The sequence below is a fragment of the Anas acuta genome, chromosome 16 (assembly GCF_963932015.1).
Source record: "Anas acuta chromosome 16, bAnaAcu1.1, whole genome shotgun sequence".
In the NCBI taxonomy this organism is placed as follows: Eukaryota; Metazoa; Chordata; class Aves; order Anseriformes; family Anatidae; genus Anas; species Anas acuta.
This window is the reverse complement of record NC_088994.1, coordinates 4,461,632-4,482,867: the sequence shown is the minus strand read 5'-3', so window position 1 is coordinate 4,482,867 and position 21,236 is coordinate 4,461,632. Positions and strand designations below refer to the sequence as shown.

The 21,236-nt window shown below is 41.3% G+C and overlaps 1 protein-coding gene across 12 annotated transcripts in view; it reads right to left on the bottom strand.

The window, feature by feature from the left end:
• PTPRT (protein tyrosine phosphatase receptor type T) overlaps positions 1–21,236 on the bottom strand; it is a 564,167-nt gene that overhangs the window by 314,999 nt on the left and 227,932 nt on the right. For all 12 annotated transcript variants that reach the window (XM_068700265.1, XM_068700263.1, XM_068700264.1 and 9 more), the window contains one exon: positions 16,983–17,108. In XM_068700265.1, the coding sequence (XP_068556366.1) occupies positions 16,983–17,004 (22 nt within the window). In that variant the 5' untranslated portion in view covers positions 17,005–17,108. The remainder of the gene's footprint in view (positions 1–16,982; positions 17,109–21,236) is intronic.

The window sequence follows — 21,236 nt, the reverse complement described above, 5'->3', positions numbered from 1 at the left end:
CCACATTGCATGAACCCAGGGTTTAAGTGATCACATCAGTGTCTGGTGACTTTGTTTCAGATTGCAAAATACTGCAGGATAATTTCAAAATCAACTCCAACGTACAGACGTCACTCTTACCAACAGCAAGAGAGGCAGACCTGGCACAGTTACCCAGGGCAATAGTGTTTTGCACCTTGTTACTTCTGAAATCATCTACACTTCTACATCAATTTAAAATAGAAAAAAATGGGGGTGGGGGGCAAGGAGGGGACAGTGAATGTGGTTTTACTAGAGAACCAGTCAGTCTTGCAGTACCAAGTATTTCCTTACTCATTCCCAAGCAGAATTGGCTACAGGGAAATGATTTAAGCCTCAGAGAACCAGCAAGCATAGTCTGTGATCTTTTTCTATATGTTGTTCAATCTTTTATTTTTTATTCAGTTTCTGATACTTTGTTTATCTACTGATGCTTTTAGAGGCTCCTGGCGTATTTTGTTGAACACCCTGGAACTGGGTTACTGATGGCATCAGCTGGGTCTCTGCCTTACTGAATCCACGGGCTCGTGGATCCAAACATGCCAACTCACGAGGGTCACAGAGCCAACCCCTTTCCCACGTGTGCGCTGAACTTTGAAATGCCTGAAAAACCCAAACGTCAGACGTGTGCATGAACCTTCATTTCCAGGATCCAATCTACATTCAATATGTTTTCCTACAGCATCAAACAGAGCTCCTTGTACAGATTACTGTATTATCCACACTGCCAGCAAGGATAAAGCAGAGTGCAGAGAAGGCAGGCTGCAGACAGTGCTGCCCTGGGCACAGCGCTACAGTCGTGTAACTGCACAAACCCCTCTCCCCAACTCCCAGCTCAGGCACACGGGGCTATGGAAGGAAAAAGGCTTTAAAAAGCATTCCTGGATGTCCTATCAGATCTGTTCTCAAGGTTCTCTTATGCTGAAGCTTTTTCTTTTTAAGATTTGTCTTGTACACCTTAAGCCAGCTTTGAAGTGGAAGGGGACGTGGGGAAGAGATCCAGCTGCATTTATATTCATATAAAAGGAGTGCTTCCCTTAAATGCTCAGCTCTCTGGAATTATGAATAAAGTAAACATCTGCTTCTTCACAATCCTAGCATCTACACCTGTGAACAGATCATTTACTAGGATCATTGTCTGGGATACAATAATCTAGGTGACTGCACAATGAAATTCTACGGCAGTGAAGAGATGAAGGAATCAGGGGTCATCCCAATATGTGTTCTGCTGCTCTGCTAGAGATCACCAAGCTGAATGAGGTGACCAAAGTCCAATTCTATTCATTTAGTTTGTGGGAGATTGAGTTTTGATAAGGCTGCAATATGGGGACACATGCAGAACCTGCAGTAGTTTGTAGGATTTAGCACTGCTTTTTAGTCTCTCCTGGAGCCGAAAACATGATAGCAGACCTGTTGGCAGCACCCTGTTCCACCAAAACCAGCAAAAGCTTTTTGCTCTCAGCTACATTCTGCTCTGCTGTGATCCTGAGGTCTTCTGACCATACTTTAATCTGAAGCACAAGGGTTACAGGGTGAAGGGTTACACTTGCCACAGAACACAGGCGACAAATCCAGTTCCTCATAAAAGAAAAGAACAAATTTACAAATAAACAATTACATGCAGTATATTTATCCTAATCTCTCAATAACACAAATGTTTTCAATGACTTGAGGCAGATTGTTTCACTGGTAAGAGATAAACTGTCAGGAAATGACAAAAGGCAATTAGTAAATCACTCCCTCTTTTGTAATCACTGATGAAACTTTTTTTTTTTTTTTAATTCTCTATTGCTCATTCCCATCAACAAGTAAGACATCACCTTGAAAATAAATGCAATTAATATTAGCTGAAGCTTTTAAAACAGAATGGCTTTAATTTACATTCCTGGCAGAAATTCAGTAAGATTGCAGCATTGTAATGTTGACTGACTGCTGTTGTGGTTTTATCAGCATCTCCCTCCAAATTTTCTTTCTACCCTTCATTTACAGATCTTTAGACTTAAGTGCTTTGAACTGTTAAGTTCAAGAGTGAGAAAAACACAGCGTACTCTGTACGGAAGGAAGAAGGAACCATTTGCTTCGATTCTGCACTAAACTCTCCACTCCCCATGTCTAGCTACCCAAAAATTAGCTGAATCCTCTTATATACCTAAACTAGCCCAAACACCTCCCCAGGCTTACGCATTCCTTCACTTACACATTTAAAGACTTGCCCTCCCTTAGCATGGCAGCAGTTGTGTTGGTACAAAGCAGTTACATGTGCACAGGGATTTCTTTATCGCATTTCGATATCAGCGTAGCAGCAACCACCACGGTGCTGCTGTATTGCCTTAATAACACAGGCTAAAAAGTAAACAAAACAGAAATTACAGCACTGTCCTGGGTAACAGTTTTTGTAGTAAACTTTCAATTAGAGACTTCTGAAGGCAACAGTGATTACACACACACACTTTTGAAAACATAATTGGTTGGCAAAAACATTATTATTTGGGGTGATGTAAACAGGGAGGAAAAACGTAGACTGCTGTTTGGATCCCAAGCTGCAGCATTAGGTAATGGCAGAAAAAACACATTTAATTGCAAATTGGGTACATGTTCTATAGCCCTGTAATCATTCCACTGCAGAATTATACTTCTACCATAGATGCACCAGAAGGCTCAGCTGTGGTCCAACTGTGCCTGATGAGCAGAGATACAACCGAGGAGAGTGACATCTCTTAAATCAAACACGCAGACACCTACACAGTCAACAACTTTCCAGAAGTATATGTAAACCGAATGAAAAAATCTTACTTGATGCCCTGTAAAAACCTATTAAATAAAGTATTGAATAGGCTCTAAGGCTGACAGATTTTTATCACTTTTTCAAGTTCAAGCAGATGTAGGGGACTACATGCATAAAAGACAGAGCATTGCACTCATGCTTGTGGAAACAATTTGCCATAGCTGGCTGAATTCTGTATGGGCTATTACATTGTACATTTATGACCCCAAGGCATGTTTCTCAGATTTCATATCTGAACTTACTTCAAGAAAGCTTTAAATATATTTGCCATCAAATGAGATATTACTTATTGTTTTTATTTTGGAATAATGAAAAAGTATTCAGGAGGAGCAGGTGGAAGGATTAATATCCTGATAGCTGAAGAGCTAAAAGAAAGCAAGCTTAGAGTTCTTAAGGGTTACTAAGGAATCCTAGTGTTGGTCACCTTCCTTTAACTGAAGTGGTAGGGGAGAATTATTAGGTTGATTTCAGTATGAGGGGAGAGGTAATTTCAGTTAGAACTGTCAGTGGCTTCTCTTCTCCCATAAAGATGGAGATGGAGTAGAGTCCTTATGAAGGAATTGATGCAATGCTTTATTTTTAGTATGGAATGTATGATCCCTATTTCAGAGGGAGGATGGTGGTGATTGAGTTTAAACCTTTCTAAGGCAAGGGAAAACAAAGGTAAAGAGGTAGTTGAAGCAATACGAAACCCTAAATAATTTTTGTTACCTGGATCAGAAAGGCTCTCACAGAACTCTGTTTAGATACAAACAAGAGTTTGAGCAGTTCAAACTCATCTTCATTTCAGTGCCAAGATTTTAGCTACATGTTTTGATTGTTTTGCTTATGGAGATTTCTAAGGAGGCTAAACACAAAGTCAAACCTGCAGGCTGGTGATGTATCAAGTTTAGCAATAAGCCAGACTAGACGTAAAGCTGGAGTCTGCAGCTGTGCTTGCCAGGGTCTCACAAGCAATGAGAAAGTCGATTATTTGATGTACACTCCACATACGAAATAATAGCTTAGCACTTCAGCCACAACAACCCCATGCAGCGCTACAGGCTCAGGGCAGAGGCTCGAAAGCTGTGCAGAGAAAAAGGATCTGGGGGTGCTGCCTGATGCTCACCTCAACATGAGCCAGCAGTGTGCCCAGGTGGCCAAACAGGCCAGCAGCACCCTGGCTTGTGTCAGGAATAGTGCAGCCAGCAGGAGCAGGGAGGTGATTGTCCCCCTTTGCTCAACTCTGGTGAGGCTGCACATCAAGTGCTGTGTTCAGTTTGGGGCCTCTCACTACAAGAAGGACATCGAGGCCCTGGAGTGTGTCCAGAGAAGGGCTACAAAGCTTGTGAGGGGCCTGGGACACAAGTCCTACAAGGAGCAGCTGAGGGAGCTGGGGCTGGTTTGGTCTGGAGAAGAGGAGGCTCAGGGGAGACCTCATTGCTCTCTGCAACCACCTGAAAGGAAGCTGTGGGGAGCTGGGGGTCGGCCTCTTCTTGCAGGTAACTAGTGATAGGACTAGAGGGAATGGCCTCAAGTTGCACCAGGGGAGGTTCAGGCTGGAAATGAGGAGACATTTCTGCTCAGAAAGAGCAGTCAGGCACTGGGATGGGTTGCCCAGGGAGGTGGTGGAGTCACCGTCCCTCAGGGTGTTCAAGGGAAGACTGGACGTGGTGCCTGGGGACATGGCTCAGTGGGTGACATTGCTGGTGGAGGGATGGTTGGACCAGATGATGTTGGAGGTCTTTTCCAAACGTAATGTTTCTATGATTCTATAAATGCAAGAAAACAGGGCAGACTGATTATTACAAAGATGCTAGCCGAACTTGGAAATCCAGGCAAGAACTGAGTAGATAGTCACTGAAGAGCTCCATTTCTTTCCACCCCAAAGATTCTCAAAAATCTTACATGGTTAAACACACCTCTGCCACCACTATGCACCTTGCAGAACATATCTATGGACTCCACGGAAAGCCAGGCCTCACACTGTGGCTGCAGAACAGGGAGAGAAGCAGAGATGGAAAACTCCAGTTAGTGGAAGGATTGGAAGGTCTCCTCTCCTCTCTTGCAGGAGAAAGGTGGCAGCATGTTTTTGTGTGTGTGGATCTCTTTTATTTATTTTGTTTTTCCCAAACACCATTAAACACAAAGCTGTATTTTAACAGACACTACTGGCAAACTTACTCAACTTGAGAAGTGCTCATTTGAGAAAGTAAATCCACCTTGGGGGAAGATTGGTTTAAGAGCCCTGCAGGTCTAAATTATAGGGGAGTTGGTTTTTGAGAGAGTTTGTCACAGTCTAGAGAAATTAAATAGTATGATGACCACTGAAGTTCTGAGATGCTTCCTTACCGTGTGTTAGAAGTTCAAGTATTTGTGGAGAAAAGGGCTTCTCTTCAAATGTAGGATTGGAGCATGCATTTTTTCCACTTCTAACAAACAGCTTGAATAGAAGAGATTAAAGTGCTAAAACATGTTTATTTATTTTTATTTTTTTTTAAAGGTGGACGGAAGCATTGTGATTTCACAAATCAGGCCAAATACACATCTTCACAGTCCACCCTGCCAAAATACTAAAGCATCAGGGACAGAAGCAGCCCTATGTGTAACCGCATGCACTTGTTTTTACAGCATTACAGCTCATTCAGACTGCTTTGCTGGTTTGGAGCAGCACACTAATTAATACAATCAGAGGCGAAAGTTTCAGAAATCTCCCAACAGCACACATTAGCATATACTGCCGAGAGACTTGACAGAGTTCAAAGCTTATCCTGTAGCCTGCATACTCCATGTTTGCTCAGAGCAGCAGCTGGCCAAGTGATCTCCCTTCTTCTCAAAGAGCAAAAATTAAATTAGATTAGATCATCTTCTCTCCCTTGTAGAATTATGATCATGCTATGAAAACAAGCAAATTAGCTTTTGAAATCCTGTTCCTCGCTTAAAGGGTACAAGCCCGAGGGACACCTTCTGTACCAATCCAGCCAAGCTGCACCAAAGCGTGCATGTCCTGATTTCCTGGCAAGCCAAAGGAAAGTTTTACAGATGTGTACCACTGGATTTAAGGCTGTGAGTGACCAGAAAGCTGAGGGATGAGGTCAAAGAAAAGGACAAAGGAAGAATAGAGACAGACACAAAGTCTTAAGAAAGATGCGCAGAAGTGGTGTGGCTTCCAGTACAAGCAGCAGGACTACAGAGTTTTGAGAGGTGCTTTGTTTGCTACCATATAAAAATACTCCTTAGTCCAAGAAGAAAAGTTAGTTGCTGGAAGTGGTGGCAAAGGGGATAGAGAATAAACAGTTTTAATTCAGATCTCACATTGATGCTAGATGTCATATTAAATAAAGCATAACAGTGAATGAAGTTCAAAAAGGGCCATGCAAATCAGATCCTATATTTAAACTCAATTTTCTAGAGCTGAATCACTGCACTCCAAGCTGTGAGGTCAGCTGGCACAGATGCAGTTAAACAAGCCTATAAAAATGTGTCCCCATTAAATTACCATGCTGCAGCAATTAGACACACTCCAGAAGATCATCCTATGCAATCTGTTCTAGATGAACAGCTAATGAGAACTAAGCTAAAACAGTATCTGGTTATGGTTCCTCCTTTGAATATTCCCGTAACTGTACTACTAAACAACTTAGATCTATAAAAATGAAAGGGGGAAAAACATTTGTTTGAGATGGACAGATGGAGTAGTAAAACCGGCCCTGAGCACACGCAGTGATGCCTGTGGTGCACCTTCACTCCATCACCCTGAACTGCATCAAATTCAGCAAGCTAATTTAGGTGGGGTTTTTCCCCCCCTTCTCTTTTAATCTCAGTTTGGCTAGGGGTGAGGGAGAAGGTGATTTTGGCTTTATGGCCAAGATTCTTCACTACCATAACTGCAACTTCTACACACTGAAGACAGAGGGATAGAGTGAATGGGAAATGCTGAAGTATTTATCTTTTCAAGGGGTATTTGAATGACAAATAACAGCATCCGCTTACAGGGCACACTGACTTGTGAGAAAGCATTACTAAGTTATCCTACAAAAACCTTAATCATACTACTTATAGAGTTATTATCATCTTGGGTGTTAAATCATACGTGGTATAAAACTAAATAAAAAAAAAAAAAAGGAAACACTGCATAAACTCTCAGCACACAAAACAGTTGTTCTAAAGCATCTTTGTATTAATCAGATCTGCTATTTCACGACTGGGAAGAGGGCAGGCCATTTACTGCCCCTAAGTGTGTTCCCGCAGCACGCTCCCACCCACAGCCCCCGCCGTGGTGTGCACAGAGGCACAGCGGGAAGGTCGGGCAGCCATGGGTGAGCTTCCAGCCTGGCTCAGCCAACAGCCCCACACTGCAATAGATGCTTTTTTCAAAGATCAAAGGGATGTGGTCGGATCTTTAGTGTTGAGAATGGCCTCATTTTAAAAGAATTAGATGAACCAAGAAGGCTCTTAGACACCTGAGCTGTGTTGCACGTTTCCCGTTCTGCTTTCCTTAGAATAAATACCCTTACCAGCAACTCTGACATTTCCTTCATATTAACTCTCACGCTTGCACTGTAAGTAAATCTGAAGGGGAAGCCCACAAGAAAAAAACCTGTTGCCACATTTAGAAATACAAACCCTGTGTAGTGACAGTAAGAGGCTTTGTTCTGTTGGTACAAGGCCTATCGCTGTGTACCACGTGTGTGCACTGCAAATAAGGGCCTGACACCTCTCTATTGTGTGAGCTGGATTTTAAGACGTTATGCTAAAAGTCAACCGTTTCTCAAGGTAAATGAGGGCCCAAAAGGGCTTGTGTTACAGCCTGAAACATCTCAATTTCCTGTGAATTCCCTGTGACTTGACTACTGCTATTTTACTGCAGCTGTTCATTCAATTCAGTGTTCACTTCATGAAACATGACAGTGAGAAAAAGAGCCGATGAGAATTCAGTGAATAGAGCTTTTCATTTGAAAAGATCCTCAAACACATACAATTGCTTTATTTTGCTTAATTTTCAACATTCATAAACATAATTGCATTTATTTTTCCAGTCACTACTGAAAACAAGCAATAATTTGTAGTATTACGACTTTCATCTCAAAGGAATACAACCACAACAGCTTCCACTCCTTCTAAAAGAGGTGAATGATTTGGAGGAGGTTGGATCGCCTAATGCAAGAGATGCATACATTATTTTTCCCCCATGAGAGTATGTCAGCAGTGTTGCCATCAGCTTGCTTTTTGTACACATATAAATGACTTCTGGAAAATACTTATTGAAAGCCAGTATTTTTCCTATGTCAAATTACATGCACTAAATAACTAACTTTGGGAACAGCAAATGCTGGTTTTTCTTAAGCATAAAAAACAACCTTGTTTCCCAGGGTTTCTTAGTAGTCACAGTTCTCAGCAGAATCACTGAACTGAGGATTTGGCATCCCACCCAAACGACCTGCATCCTTTTAACCAAGTATTCAAAGATCTAGACTGTGTACACTGACCATTACGAATCCCCATCCCATTTATTTTGAAGCTGGGGGAAAGACTTCTGCTTATTTCACTACACACCAAATTGGGTCTGTGGTAAAGGAAGTGTTAGTTAAATAATTCATAACTCTGAAATCTTAGATAGTACAACACAGCTTGCACTCAAGGTGCTGAGAGCCTGCTATGCAGTGCGATGGTTTTAGAACAGAAAAAAAAAAAGAAAAGAAAAGTAAAAAGATGAGTTCATTGGGAAGAAACTGAACAAAGAAGAAAAGTACTGCATTAGCAGACAACCCACCACAGCATACGGTCCCCATAAGAGATTATAACCAGTTCCCACTGAATTTAAGGGACTTTAGGAAATTTCCACTGACTTGATGTTAATCAACTGCAAAGAGCTGAAAATTCATACTGACAGACTTGGCAAGACTCTGCTACTAAAGCACGAGGGACTGAATGACAACCTTGACTGTACTTTGTGCCTTTGGTGTACTCTGCCCAGCCTCTGCTTTAAATGCCTCTTGAAGGCTTTCAGCAGCTGCTTTCTCAGATCACATCTGAGGTGTAATTTTGCCTGCTGTTTCCTCAGCATTTCCTTTTGTAAATCCTTACCTTTCAGTGTTTGCCATCTCATTCACAACCTCTTTTTTTCAAATCTGCTCTATCTTAACTTCGGCCCTCTGCCCCATGCAGACTGTTCGGGTCAGTCTTCTCTCAGACTTCCTTCCTGTTAGATTTTTCACCTCTGGCTTACTAACCAACCTTCCCGGATAAAGAAGAAACACTTAATGGAGAGGAGGTCCACAGTTTGGAAATAACACGAGATACCATGGACTTAAAATTCACACTTGAAAGGTTGTAACAAATACCTTAGCTCTGACTAGACCTTCAGTATTCCCTAATATCACCGTTCTACCTCTACCTTCTTCCAAAAAACATGCGTTCCTACCTTATGCACTGCTTTTCCTCTGTTCTTTAATGTCTACTACTTCCACGTTTATCAATTTCACTATCCCCGTTTCATCAGGAAGGCCTTTCCCCATCCCTCTTTCTAGCTCTGCACCTTGCTTATTTGCTATTCTTCTTTCTGCATGATTCTTTTCTTGCTCTGCATTTTCTAGTAGGAGTGAAGGTGTGTTAAATTATCCATCTTCCCCTTACCATACAAAGAATTTCCACAGAAATAAGTATTTAAAACAGATCACATAGCTTTTGTACGCTAGCCTTATTTCAATGCAACTGAATTTATTTCAATTGAATTTAAACTAGATAAAAGTTTTCATCTGCTTTGAAGAAATTTTACATGAAAAAAAACCTCCTTCTACCCCCAACTCTTAAACCTTTTAATGTTTTAAATTAGATTTTCTTTTTCCCCATTACCGTAGCAATACAGTGCCATAACCTGGCTCTCAAACAAAAAAACAGTTTTAATACCACCTGGCATCTGGACAGCATGCCCTAATAGAGCTCAAACTAATCAGACACAGACTGCATTCTCCCTAATCTAAGATGCTGAAAGGCATCAGCTCCTGTTAGAGCCAACAGGTTCTGAGAAGGAATGTGTTTCAGTGCTGAAACCACAGAGGAAAAACACGTATGACGATGGCTTTCCTGTCCTTCCTCCAAGCCTGATGCTGAAAGATGCCATGGCGGTGCTTTACAGGTGTCACGGTCTCACTAATGGTGCTAATGGAAAGGTCCTGACATCCACAAACAGACCTGTTGCTGAGGGCTTCCACAAAAAAGGATCAGAAACAGACTGACAACAGTTCAAATGGACCATTTAACACATCGAGGTACAGGAAACCAGACAGCAATTCCCTCAGGGTCATTGAAAGACCTTCCTAGAAGTCATTCCTTCAGATTCCTTGGATAACATTTCCTTATATCGTGCATATCCAGAGAAGGCAACGCCCCCTCGGTTAGGAAGAGTTCAGTACCGAAGCACCATCTACATGGAAATACACTGCTGCTGACCTCTCTCAGCGGCGCATAAGGAGGAATTCTGTTTCACATCTACAATGACTGACAAAGTATTAAAAATGAAGATGTAATTTCCCTTCAGAGAAAGCCTCTAGAGCGGTTAACTGTTCTTAATGAAATCAACTCCTCTCGCATCTTACAGCACGGAATAGCTAACTTCTGCTCCGTTTTTCGGTGTGGGATTCTTAATTTACACATCTGTAATTTCACACGTACTTAGGTCAACAGCCCACCACTATTAATAGTTCAAACAAAGCCAGCAGGCCTACCCGTAGAAGGCAATTTCTACTTGGTGTTAGAACACAGGAACACGAGACAGAAAGCAACCATTTGGTAAGAATCACCCACAGAGCTAATTGCTTTGAGTTAACAACTTTCTGGATGCAGTTGCGTGAAACAGAAGCAATTGTCCATGACCTTCATTGCTGTTTTTCCTTCTTTGAAAAGCAAATTGTATATTAACGTGGGCGTGACTTACAGATAGCCCAGACCTGATGTGAGATCATCAAAAAAACATGGGTGACAATACATTCCTCTGGTCCTAATGCCATTACAGCAACCATTCCAGAATCAGCTACGTTAATGACTTCTGGGGGTCACACCAGATTGCATAATAAAGAGCAATTTAAGAACCAGAGTGAAATAGGTTCCCTGTAGTTGCATCCTAAGGTTACGTCCCTCCCAAAGCTATATTCATAAATAGTCCCCAAATCATAATTTTTTCCCCAAGAGTCTAAACATTATTATGTTCTCCCACCCAAACACAACAGGAAAAATCAACTTCTAACCTCAGGTTAGCCTAAAATAGTGATGAAATTCTGGAAATGGAGAAAGATTGTTTAAAATCACAAATCTAAAAATCAACCCCAAAACACAGACATGAAGACAGACAATAAAGAGCAAAATGACAACGCACCATAGAAGGGTTCCACAAATCACTTTCTGCTCAAATCTTAAAAGCTGAGAAATTACTTTGAGTTCATTACCTAGTCCCCAGACTAATCTATTTACTTGTATGAAAGTCAAAGAGTGGGACAAACACATTTGACTCATTCTTTGTAATTTCCCCTGCAAAAAATATTTTTTGAGAAACAATATACACAGACAGCTGAGCCAAATTTCCTTCTCCCCTCTCAGACAAAATTGGATCATGATTCATCATACACACAGTTGGATTTTAATTTATTCTTTTAACAATTTTGTTTATTTTCTTGTAAGCAAGTATTAATACATTGAGACACGGGAAAATGTTAATTTTATTGCGTTGCCTTTCAGATTTACAAATGCTGAGTCTAACTCCTGTTGGCATTCATTCTAGCCTGAAGAAAATGATGACAAACATCTGACCTGTGCAGAGGTTTTCTGTTCTTTGGAGAAAGCTAACACTTAAGTACCCATCAGTGCTCTTCTGAATGAAATTAAAGGATCCTGTCTCCCCCTTCAATGTGTGCATAGATGTGGAGTTTATTACCTTCCTCAAGGAAACCTGGTTTGTAATTACTCATTCACAAAACTCCACGGTGCCACTCACCAAAAGGAGGAAGGTGACACATGCGGCCTATTAGACTAACGTGAAACTTCACTCAGTTCAGAGGAGCCCAAGTAGAATTGAGCCATCTGGTATTCATCCATACATCATGCCTGTGATGTTCGCCTGCTAAATGGTTATTTCACGAAACATCGCTAATGATGATAACCCTTCTGTTCTTTCAGCAAGATGCTCAGAGAGCCCTCCAGTTACTGGAACAAAGTACACACCCGATTACATGAGGGAAGAGTCCCCACGCCTCATCTCTGGTCCAAGAGAAAAAGAAATCCTGCTACAAGTTCTCAGCAAGGTGGTGCAACGCTTTCAAGGGAAGTGATGAGTTGCACACACTGAACATCTCTCAGGGCTAAGCAACACGGACTCACATCAGAAAGCACTCCAAACCTGGCTGTGCCTTTACCTCACCAGATATTACCTCAAAATGTCCACCACTGAGAGGACTCCTCAAGGACTTCTCCAAGACCACATGAGGAACACTTCAGGAGAACCGCTGACTGCCTCTCTGAAGGGCGAGCCTGACCTCAGTGCTCGAGCTGCCATCAGGGCTTCCAAAACACTAACGGTGGAGTCAGCAGCCCCTTGGTGCTCACCTGCCCTGGCTTCTGAAGCACCACGCAGCAGCTGAACTGCTTGGGCTCAAATATTATCAGCAGCAGTACAAGTGCAAATAGCACTACTTGCTCACTTCCAAACCATGGTGCAACACAACTTGTCTGCCATTTAAAAAGCTTTACATAAATGCACACAACTCATAAAACCATGTATTAGTGGCATTTTTTCCACAGCTATTTTTCACCCTACAAACCACAAGGTAGAGATATCAGCAAGTTCAGCTCTTAGATAACAATGCACCTATTTTTAGCATTAAAATACCTTTGATTGATAATGGGTCTTGTTTCTTTGGGGAAAATTTGTGGAATTGCTGTGGAATAAGTGAGCAAAGATAAGCAAACATGCACTCGCTGAGTAATGCACAAGTGCTATAACGCTAATTCTGATTGTTCTAATTTCTTCTAAACATTTCACTCATCTCCAAACTCAATAACTAAATTAGTTTCCTAGAGAAACAAGATGTGTAATTAACTAATTTAGCAAGAAACAGCAGTGATACCGCACATGCATATAGACACATCTATGTGTATATGCATTATACACAAAGTACAGAACTTGCACTGTGAGGGTGCCAATTTACACACACACACAGGGCAGAAGATGGGGCCAGACCTTCCACTTCTGTGTGCCAATTGCTTATCTGCTAACTTGGAACAAGAAAGCTTCACACAAGCAACCAGGAGATTAGCAGTAAATCTAACACTGAGGAATGCTGCTCCAGAAAGGCACATTGCACGCCGGCTTTGTATTCAGAGTACGATCGTATTTAACACAATTAAAGTAATTACTCCAGTCTAGTCAGCCCTGGTTAGGTCTCCATTGGAGTTAATTAGTAAATGCTGGTAAAATGCTTCAAACATGCAAATGTTAAATACTTTCATAATATTAATATTGTTCTCACAACTGCTGCAGTGGCAGGCCGGTTCAGGGTTTCCTGGAATGCTGCAACATTACAACATAAAAAGTAAAGCAAATATTTTTCCCAGGCTGGTTTTAAGACAACACAAGCACTTGTTCTACTAACCAAGTGTCTGACTCTAAAATACAGAAAAGCTCAGGCCCTGTTTACTTTACTACCAAGGAAATATCTTCTGCAATCCAACAGGCTACAAGACCGTGCTCATCTCACATCGTCTAACACCAGCACATAAAGACTGAACATTTGCAGAAAAAAGGAAATGAAAACTGCATGAAGGCAATGCGAGGAGCAGGAGGTAACTACTTGCTGTAGCTTGAACTTCTGGGACAGAACTGCAGCCTTACATCCTGCCAGCACTGTAACGCAGAGTATCGAGACCCAGCTTGCTAATACAGCTTTAGGCAAATACCCCAAAAACATAAGAAAGCAATGACTGAATAGTGTAGAGGAAAGGGAGGGAAGGAAACAAGACACTGAATTAAGAAAGGTTAAAAGGGCTGGGTCGTGTTTAAACCTAGGATACAAAGACTTAACTGCATACAGCTATGTAAGAGATAATAAGAGAGCAACAACTGATTATCCTCCCAAGTCATAGATGGAGCAAAGAATAATGAGATTAAGCCATAAAAGGGAAAAATGGAAGATGAATACTAAGAACCTTTACAACTCAAAGAGTGGAACAAGTAGCCCAGAGGCTGCAGAATACTCATCACTGAGGGTATTCAAGCTTAAGTAAACACCCATCTGTTAAAAAATATTTTGTTATAATCACTCCTGTTATTATGCAAGGAGGTGGAATAAGAGTCCCGAAGTCTGGGGATTGGATACCTACAATTCATTTCTTTCAGGTTTTTGAAACATTTATTCAGAAACAACAAACATCTGGTTCTTAATCCCCCAATTAACACTGTTTCCAGCCCTGAGGAATTAATCATAGAATTCATGGAAAACAGTTTATTTGCTAGCAATGGTGTAAAACAAATTGCCTACAAACTTTTACATTACTAATAGGGCAGTTTAATTGCCCTTTTTTTTTTTGGCATTTTAATTCTAAAAAATAAAGCCTAGGAAAGACGTCCCTTGGCAGAGACCTTTGCAGCAGTGTGTCAGCAGAGAATTACACAGTAGTACAGATTCAGGCTCTCACTCATGATACTGACCTCCTTTGAAGAGCACTCAGATCTAACGATGAAAAGTACTATAAAAAAGTCCTAGATATTATCATTAGTATTCAGGAGGCTGGAATTCTGTGGCTTGGTTGAATTCAAAGGGACCTGCTGGTGCTTATGAAAGCCAACATTTTAGGGAAGAAAATAGCTCTGACAGCAATATTAATGTGGGCTGACCAGGGCAGGGGCAGGCCCCACCTTTCTGCCACCATCTCCCAGCAGGTTGCGCTGCAGCCTTGCTCAGCATCATTGAACCAATTTCATACCTGCTCACTCACTTTTCACCATTTCCACAATATAGTATTTTGATCTATTTCCCACCACAAAAACTGGATAGCGGCTAAAACATCCTCATGATAAAACAAATTTGCATTACCGCCTGCATCGCCAGAACCCTATGCTCTCCCATCACTGCTGTCCACGCTGGAGGAGCTTTCCTGCCTACGGCTGGCCACCAGGAGATGCTTATGCCAAACGCTGTTACCACCTCTTACACCCTGTAGTTGACTGGATTTACACCCTGCTGCTTTCAGCTGCTGTGGAGAAATTAAATGGAATGGAAAGTCAATCACCAAATGTTCTAGTGCTCTGGTTTTAAAGCTGTCCCTGCTTGTAGGAGCGGAACGTGCTGTTCATCAGTTTATTCGGCTGGCTTTGCCACTAGATGAATTTTAAGTAAACATCCTTTATTCTCATGAAACAGATTTTCAATGAGTAACCAATACAAACGACAGGCATTAAGATTCCATCCAGCAACACAGCCTCTCAATAACAGCTCTAGCATCCCTGCTAGCTTGAGGCCATCTAATTGACCACTCTAATTTACTTCAAGGTTAGCATGATTTGGACAGCTCTTGAAAACATGTTTTTGTTACTGGAGCTTTCTATACACGTTTGCTGTGGTCAATCTTATTTTTCTACCTACTGATTTCCCCTTTTGTTCTGTGTAAATAGTCCTGAGACACCAATTAGTAATGTGAAGCACTGAGCCATTTCCCCCCATATTTCTGAAGGTCTCTTTAGATGGTATTTCATTAGCAGCACATTCCAGGTTTTTAGCTGCTTTACCTCTTCCATTTTTCTACACAATAAAGCTTTGTGCATTTTTCTTCCACTTTAATATATAAAGGTTTTAGAGAAGCTGCAAATTATCAGTGCTATTGGATGTCACAGACAGAAGTATTAAGGGAGAGCACCACATGTCTCCGTTTACTTAGTTTTTAGGAGGAATAATTCTGAAAAGCTCGTTAAAAATCACACTGCACTGCTTTGGTGTTTGTTTGCCATTCCAAATTGTTGTTTATCTATCAGTTTCTCCATGGTTCCAGCATACTTCAGATGATAATACACTTTCACAGGAAGCCAGGAAGATAGGTTTACCTTAATAGTTAGAGTTGGCAAAGTATTGAACGTGTACCAGTACCAGCCCTCCTATTTATTCCTTGCCTAACAAACGGCATCAAAGCTGTGGGTGTTCCTATTCCTTCAGATCATTCTGAGATCCATAAATTCAAAGATCTGTCATGTCTCTCTAGTTAGGTCTACCACGGACAGGGAGTGGGACACAAGAGGGTTGAAGCCAAGGAACTGTAGAGATAAAATCGCCCTCATTAAAAAGGCAACACATCCAGAATGATGAAATACATTCCTACAGACAAGACCAGAAAATTAACTTCACAATTAGCTTTTGGAATGCCAGAGCCAAAACAAGCAGCCCTAGGTGTTACACAATTTGAAAGATTCTGTTCTGAACAGTTTCCAATTTAAGCTGTAATTAAAAACAGAAGAAAACCAACAGCTAGCTTGTTATCTTGGGTGTTTGTTTTCTACTGACAGCTTCAACATACCAGGATGAACACGGACCTGTCTATCCATGGCTACAGCAGGGTGCTATTGTTGTATCAGCTCTATGTGGTACCCTTAACAGGCACCTAGCAATTTGAAGTTCCTTAGCCCAATAATTTACAGGCATAAGAATACCTCTAGAACAACACAAAATGTTGATTCTGTCAACTAGCGTACACTTGTCACAGTGCAATGAATTAACTGGAACAAATACATCCTTAATACTGAAATCACACTAGCTGGTCAGTTCTGTTTGCCATTGTGCCAACTGCTTTACAGGGGTTTTGACTACTATTTTAATTTAAGAAAATTAGAAACTATTAGATGTAAGAAGTGTAAGAAACGCAAATTGATTTTTAGAAAAATTTAGTGTGCTTTGTCAGAAGGTTTTCTTCAATGTGAACAAAGCATCCCAGAGAACTTACTCCCATACACATCCACAACGTAACGTTAATTTACAATAAGAAATAAAACCATTAGAATCTACCATTACATTACCCTGAGCTCTTCAGAGAATACTGAAAAGCATCATATGGAGGAAGACTATGCTATTATCGGATACTCTCAGTGCACAGCAACCCATACAGGGATAACAGACGATTCTCACAAAGAGCAATGCCTCCGCTGTTGCTGAGGCTTTTTACTTACCAGTTGGGACAGCAGGATCCATTGTTGGCTTTTCCCAGGTATTGATCTGCTCCCAGGTAAATCCATTGGTTCCCAAGGCCACACTATAACCACAATTACTATAGTGCTCATCAAATGAACATCCACCTAAAAACGAGAAAAATGCATACATCATTACATTAATTATTCTCATTACAGCAAGATCATTTACTTTACTATTTGCATCAAGGCTTACACAAGGAAAACAGGAAAAATTTTCCTGCATATAAGATTTCAGACAGCAGAAAAGGTATCCAGAAAATAATTTTGAATTTTCAACACTTTGTATCCTTTAAAGGCCCCTCTTCCCTCTCTAGACCTGTTCCCTTTATTTTAACCTATTAACATTTTCAAGGACAGCTGCACATGATGAGCATGTGCAAATCTTTGCATTTGGGTTCCAGTAATTGGTACTTCACAGAAGTTTCCATGTCAGATATTCAAAATGAGAGGAAGAAAGAACCCGCGGCAAAGACAAGCAGAGTAACACTGTTCCCATAGGGAATCCTCACTTCATTTCACTTTTAAGCCTTGAATTACACAAGGCTGGGTTACACCTACAGAAAAGGCACTCTTCCTTTCAACTAACTCATGCTAAGTAACATGAAGCTCTATGTGACATGCAACTGCTCCTCCAGGTTTCTCAGGTCAGCATTTTGAGTGCAAGCTTTTAATTTTTCTACAACAGGAGAATAACAACAGGTGGATGGGAATGAGCATTTACACCTTCCAGACTGCTAACTGATCTTTCCTCTGCAATTCCTGAAAAACTTGGAAGAAGTGGTTAACTGTCACCCAAGAACTGTCTGAATACTTGAAGATCAAGAGAAACACATTAACAGTGGAACAAAATTTTGTATTCCTACACAGACTTCAAAACGTGTTTCTCAGGCAGGCAAATCAAACTAGTTTAATCCTGAGTAGGGTACTCCTACTCTGCTGAACCTCCTTTCCATCAGGTACATTCTTCATATCCACCCAACTCAGTTTGCCAAACGTATTGCAGTACCAGAGCCATTAAATCAGGCAGACTGAGTCCTTGGGTTTTGACCTTAATCACGCCAACAGTGTCTTTCTCCTGCTTTGGCTTTCTCTTTTAGAGAAGCAAGGAGAAATTTCTCTGCGGTTACTAATAGCACAAAGTCAACTGGACACATCTAACACCTCTGGAGCTGCAAGGACTGAGCAATGCTCAGGGCTACACTAACTTGCTTTGCCAGCCAAACTGCCGATTGCTCTTGACGCTAATCAGAGTTACATACACAGAGATGTTTCTGACTCTTTCCTCCTTCCCACAGGCTGCACTGCCTACACACACAAACTGTAAGTACATAAGAGATCTGTTGTTTCTGTTCAATAACAGTTATCCAACAGAGGGGACATTTAGACACAATTTTGGTTTGACCTATATTTTCCCCTCTCTAGCTCTCAAGAAAGGCAAACCTGTCTCTGTTCCTATGGAATTCCTCATAAATGACAAACCCAGACCACTCCAAATCATTAGTATTTACTAAATCCCTACTCCATTAAAGGACTTAATGTGTACTCCGACTGCAACTGGATTCCTAAGATTTGTAGAAACTTTACACAAAGTATTTCTATTTAAGTATATACTCAAAGAAGTTGATGGATAGACTATTCGATGCCCCAAAATACCGTGTTGCTAAAGGTAAGTTTAAAGATGTAACTTCTCTTAAAAGAGAAAATTGAATATATTGTGTGATTTCTATATAAATAGGTCTGATGACAGATATTATGACCCTTGCAACCTTGCCTGTTTCATCAGTCCTTGCATTTTATTTTTTTTACAGATTAATTTTTGCTTTAAATTTACCACACTTGTGAAGCTTTCCCAGCTGTCAAAGTGAGGATTACACTTCATCTGTTTCCCCAGTTTTAATTTAATTTAGGTGAAAAAGTTAAAGTTTAATGTTAAATATGCTTATTAAAATGTCTAAGGGAAAACAGACGTTCTGGATCACCTGTGAGGAATGTGCAACTACTGAAAATCACCTTTTTCACAGTGAGCAGGTACAAAAGATGATATCAAATACTCTGCTCTCAGTCTCCATGTCAGGCATTCTAGTTTTGATAGATTCGCTTTAATAACAGGACTTCAGACATATTCCATTTACACACAACCTCTGTTCAGTATAGCACAATGTACAATAAATGGCACTGTCTCTTAGCTATTACTTTGAAGGGTCTGTAAACAAATACTCTGATCATGCCCAACAATTGTACGAGGACTCATGTTCACAGAAAATTGCACAGGTGATGCTACAAAGTCCCAGAAGCAAAATAAGACAACAAAATATGGGGTAGGAGTCTTTAAGAGATTTTGCAGAGATTTTGATACAATCAGCTGAATAGGTTGTTTTATACATACAGAGGTAAGGTAAAGTTGGAGGAGGAAAGCGAAAAGGGATACAGTGCAAGCTTCTAGAAGTTAATTGGGAGTTGCCACTGATAAGAGATGACGCTTTAGGAAGTTTGAAAGTATCTTGTCTGAAACTCACAGCTAACCTTGTAGTAAGACTGGATAAGAATGAAAAGAATAAACCATGGAGAGCCTTAAAAGTAACAGCAAGACAAGCTACGTTTGTAAAGAAAGAAAAGTTAGCAGAGGAACTGCCAAATGCAAAGTGACAAGGCAATAAGCCAGAAGGATTAATTTACTAGAAGCAACAGAATTGGAATTTGGAGAGGTGAATTTGCAGGAAATGAGAACAGGGAGAAAAAGCTGAAGTCAATTTTATAGGCTTGGAAAAGCAGACTGGTTGCACAGCAAGCACGGGAAGGCTGAAATCTTAGGGCTCAGCAAGAGGAAAGGGTCTGTCCACCTTTTGCTAGGTGTGTCAAAAGAGAGGAGAATGAAAAGAGGGACCAAGCTGGGACCCAAAGCCAGGTTAACTCATGAGCAAAAAGAGTCAGCAAATTCTGTTAGTACTGCTGAATACAGCATACATTGTGCTGTTAAACAAGAATAGCTTCAGAAAGTGCAGGGAAAGAATCACAACATCTGAAATGCTGCATAATATCGGGTTACCCTAATAGCATGGGTTTTGTTCACGTCTGCAAAGCAAACATACTGCAAATGGTCCTTGCGTCATCTTCACAGAAGACAGACATGGCATTACAGCTACAGAAAACTGAGTCACAGTCAGAAAAGCAGCCTTAAAATCCCACCCCGACCTTACCTCAGAAATTCACGATTCACCTCAGAAGACCCCTCCAACACTACGTCCCCAGTTGCCCTCAGCACTTGGAGCCCTGCAGTGAGCTCACTCACCTCATGGAGCCCACCCTGCAGGCCCCGCTGCCAGCACCCATACCCAGGCACCCAGTGCAGCTTTTTAAAATACAAAGCTCCACTTTAAACTGTAAACCCGGCCTCCAAATCATGCAGGACTGTTCCCCCATGCTTCCCTGAAGCAAGGTTAGGCAGGCTGGGGGACCTGCAGGCTGCCCCCGGCTGCAGCCTTGCCTAGGCCGGCCCTGCCCCATGTTCTGGGCCCTGTGTGGGGAAGGTAGCCTGGGAGGAGAACGGAGAGATCGAGGAAAAGCCTCTCACCTACACTGTGGAATATTGTTGACCTGGTAGTTGAAAAGTACCCTTATGTTCAAGTGGGTGTTCAGGACAATGAGCTCCCGAGCAAGGCAGTGAGGAAACACCGGGTAAAGGTGCATTTGATGTCTGACTGTGCTTGCACAGGCACTCCTCGTGCTAACCTGATGAGATCGAGCGATCCACTCTACTACACAAGCATCCAGCTGCAAGATCCTTGGAAATTCAATTACTCCCCGCTAATGAATTTCAGTTTAAACTAGAAATTTAATTATAGTCTTTAAATGTCCTCTTAAGTATGGACTGTGACTCCAAAATGACACAGCAGGCTAAAACTAGCAGATGTATTATTTTCACTGACTGCAGCATAAGCTTGGTATTTAGCATGTCCTAAGATATCACCTACATGGATACTAAAGAGCTACAGGAACATAAGGGGGAGGGAGGGTAAGGTCCATCTTAATACAAAACTATCCATCACAAATATAAGCACTTGGCAGCAGAACAGGGCTATTCATTAACAGAAAAAATAATCCACAAATTGAGAGAAAAAGATGCCATGCAGTGAATTTAGATACCAAGTTTGCATGTCACAGTTCTAGCCTCAGCATCACACAGCAGCTTGTAGGAAACGTAAAACATTTGCACACAAACCAAAAGGGGGTTCT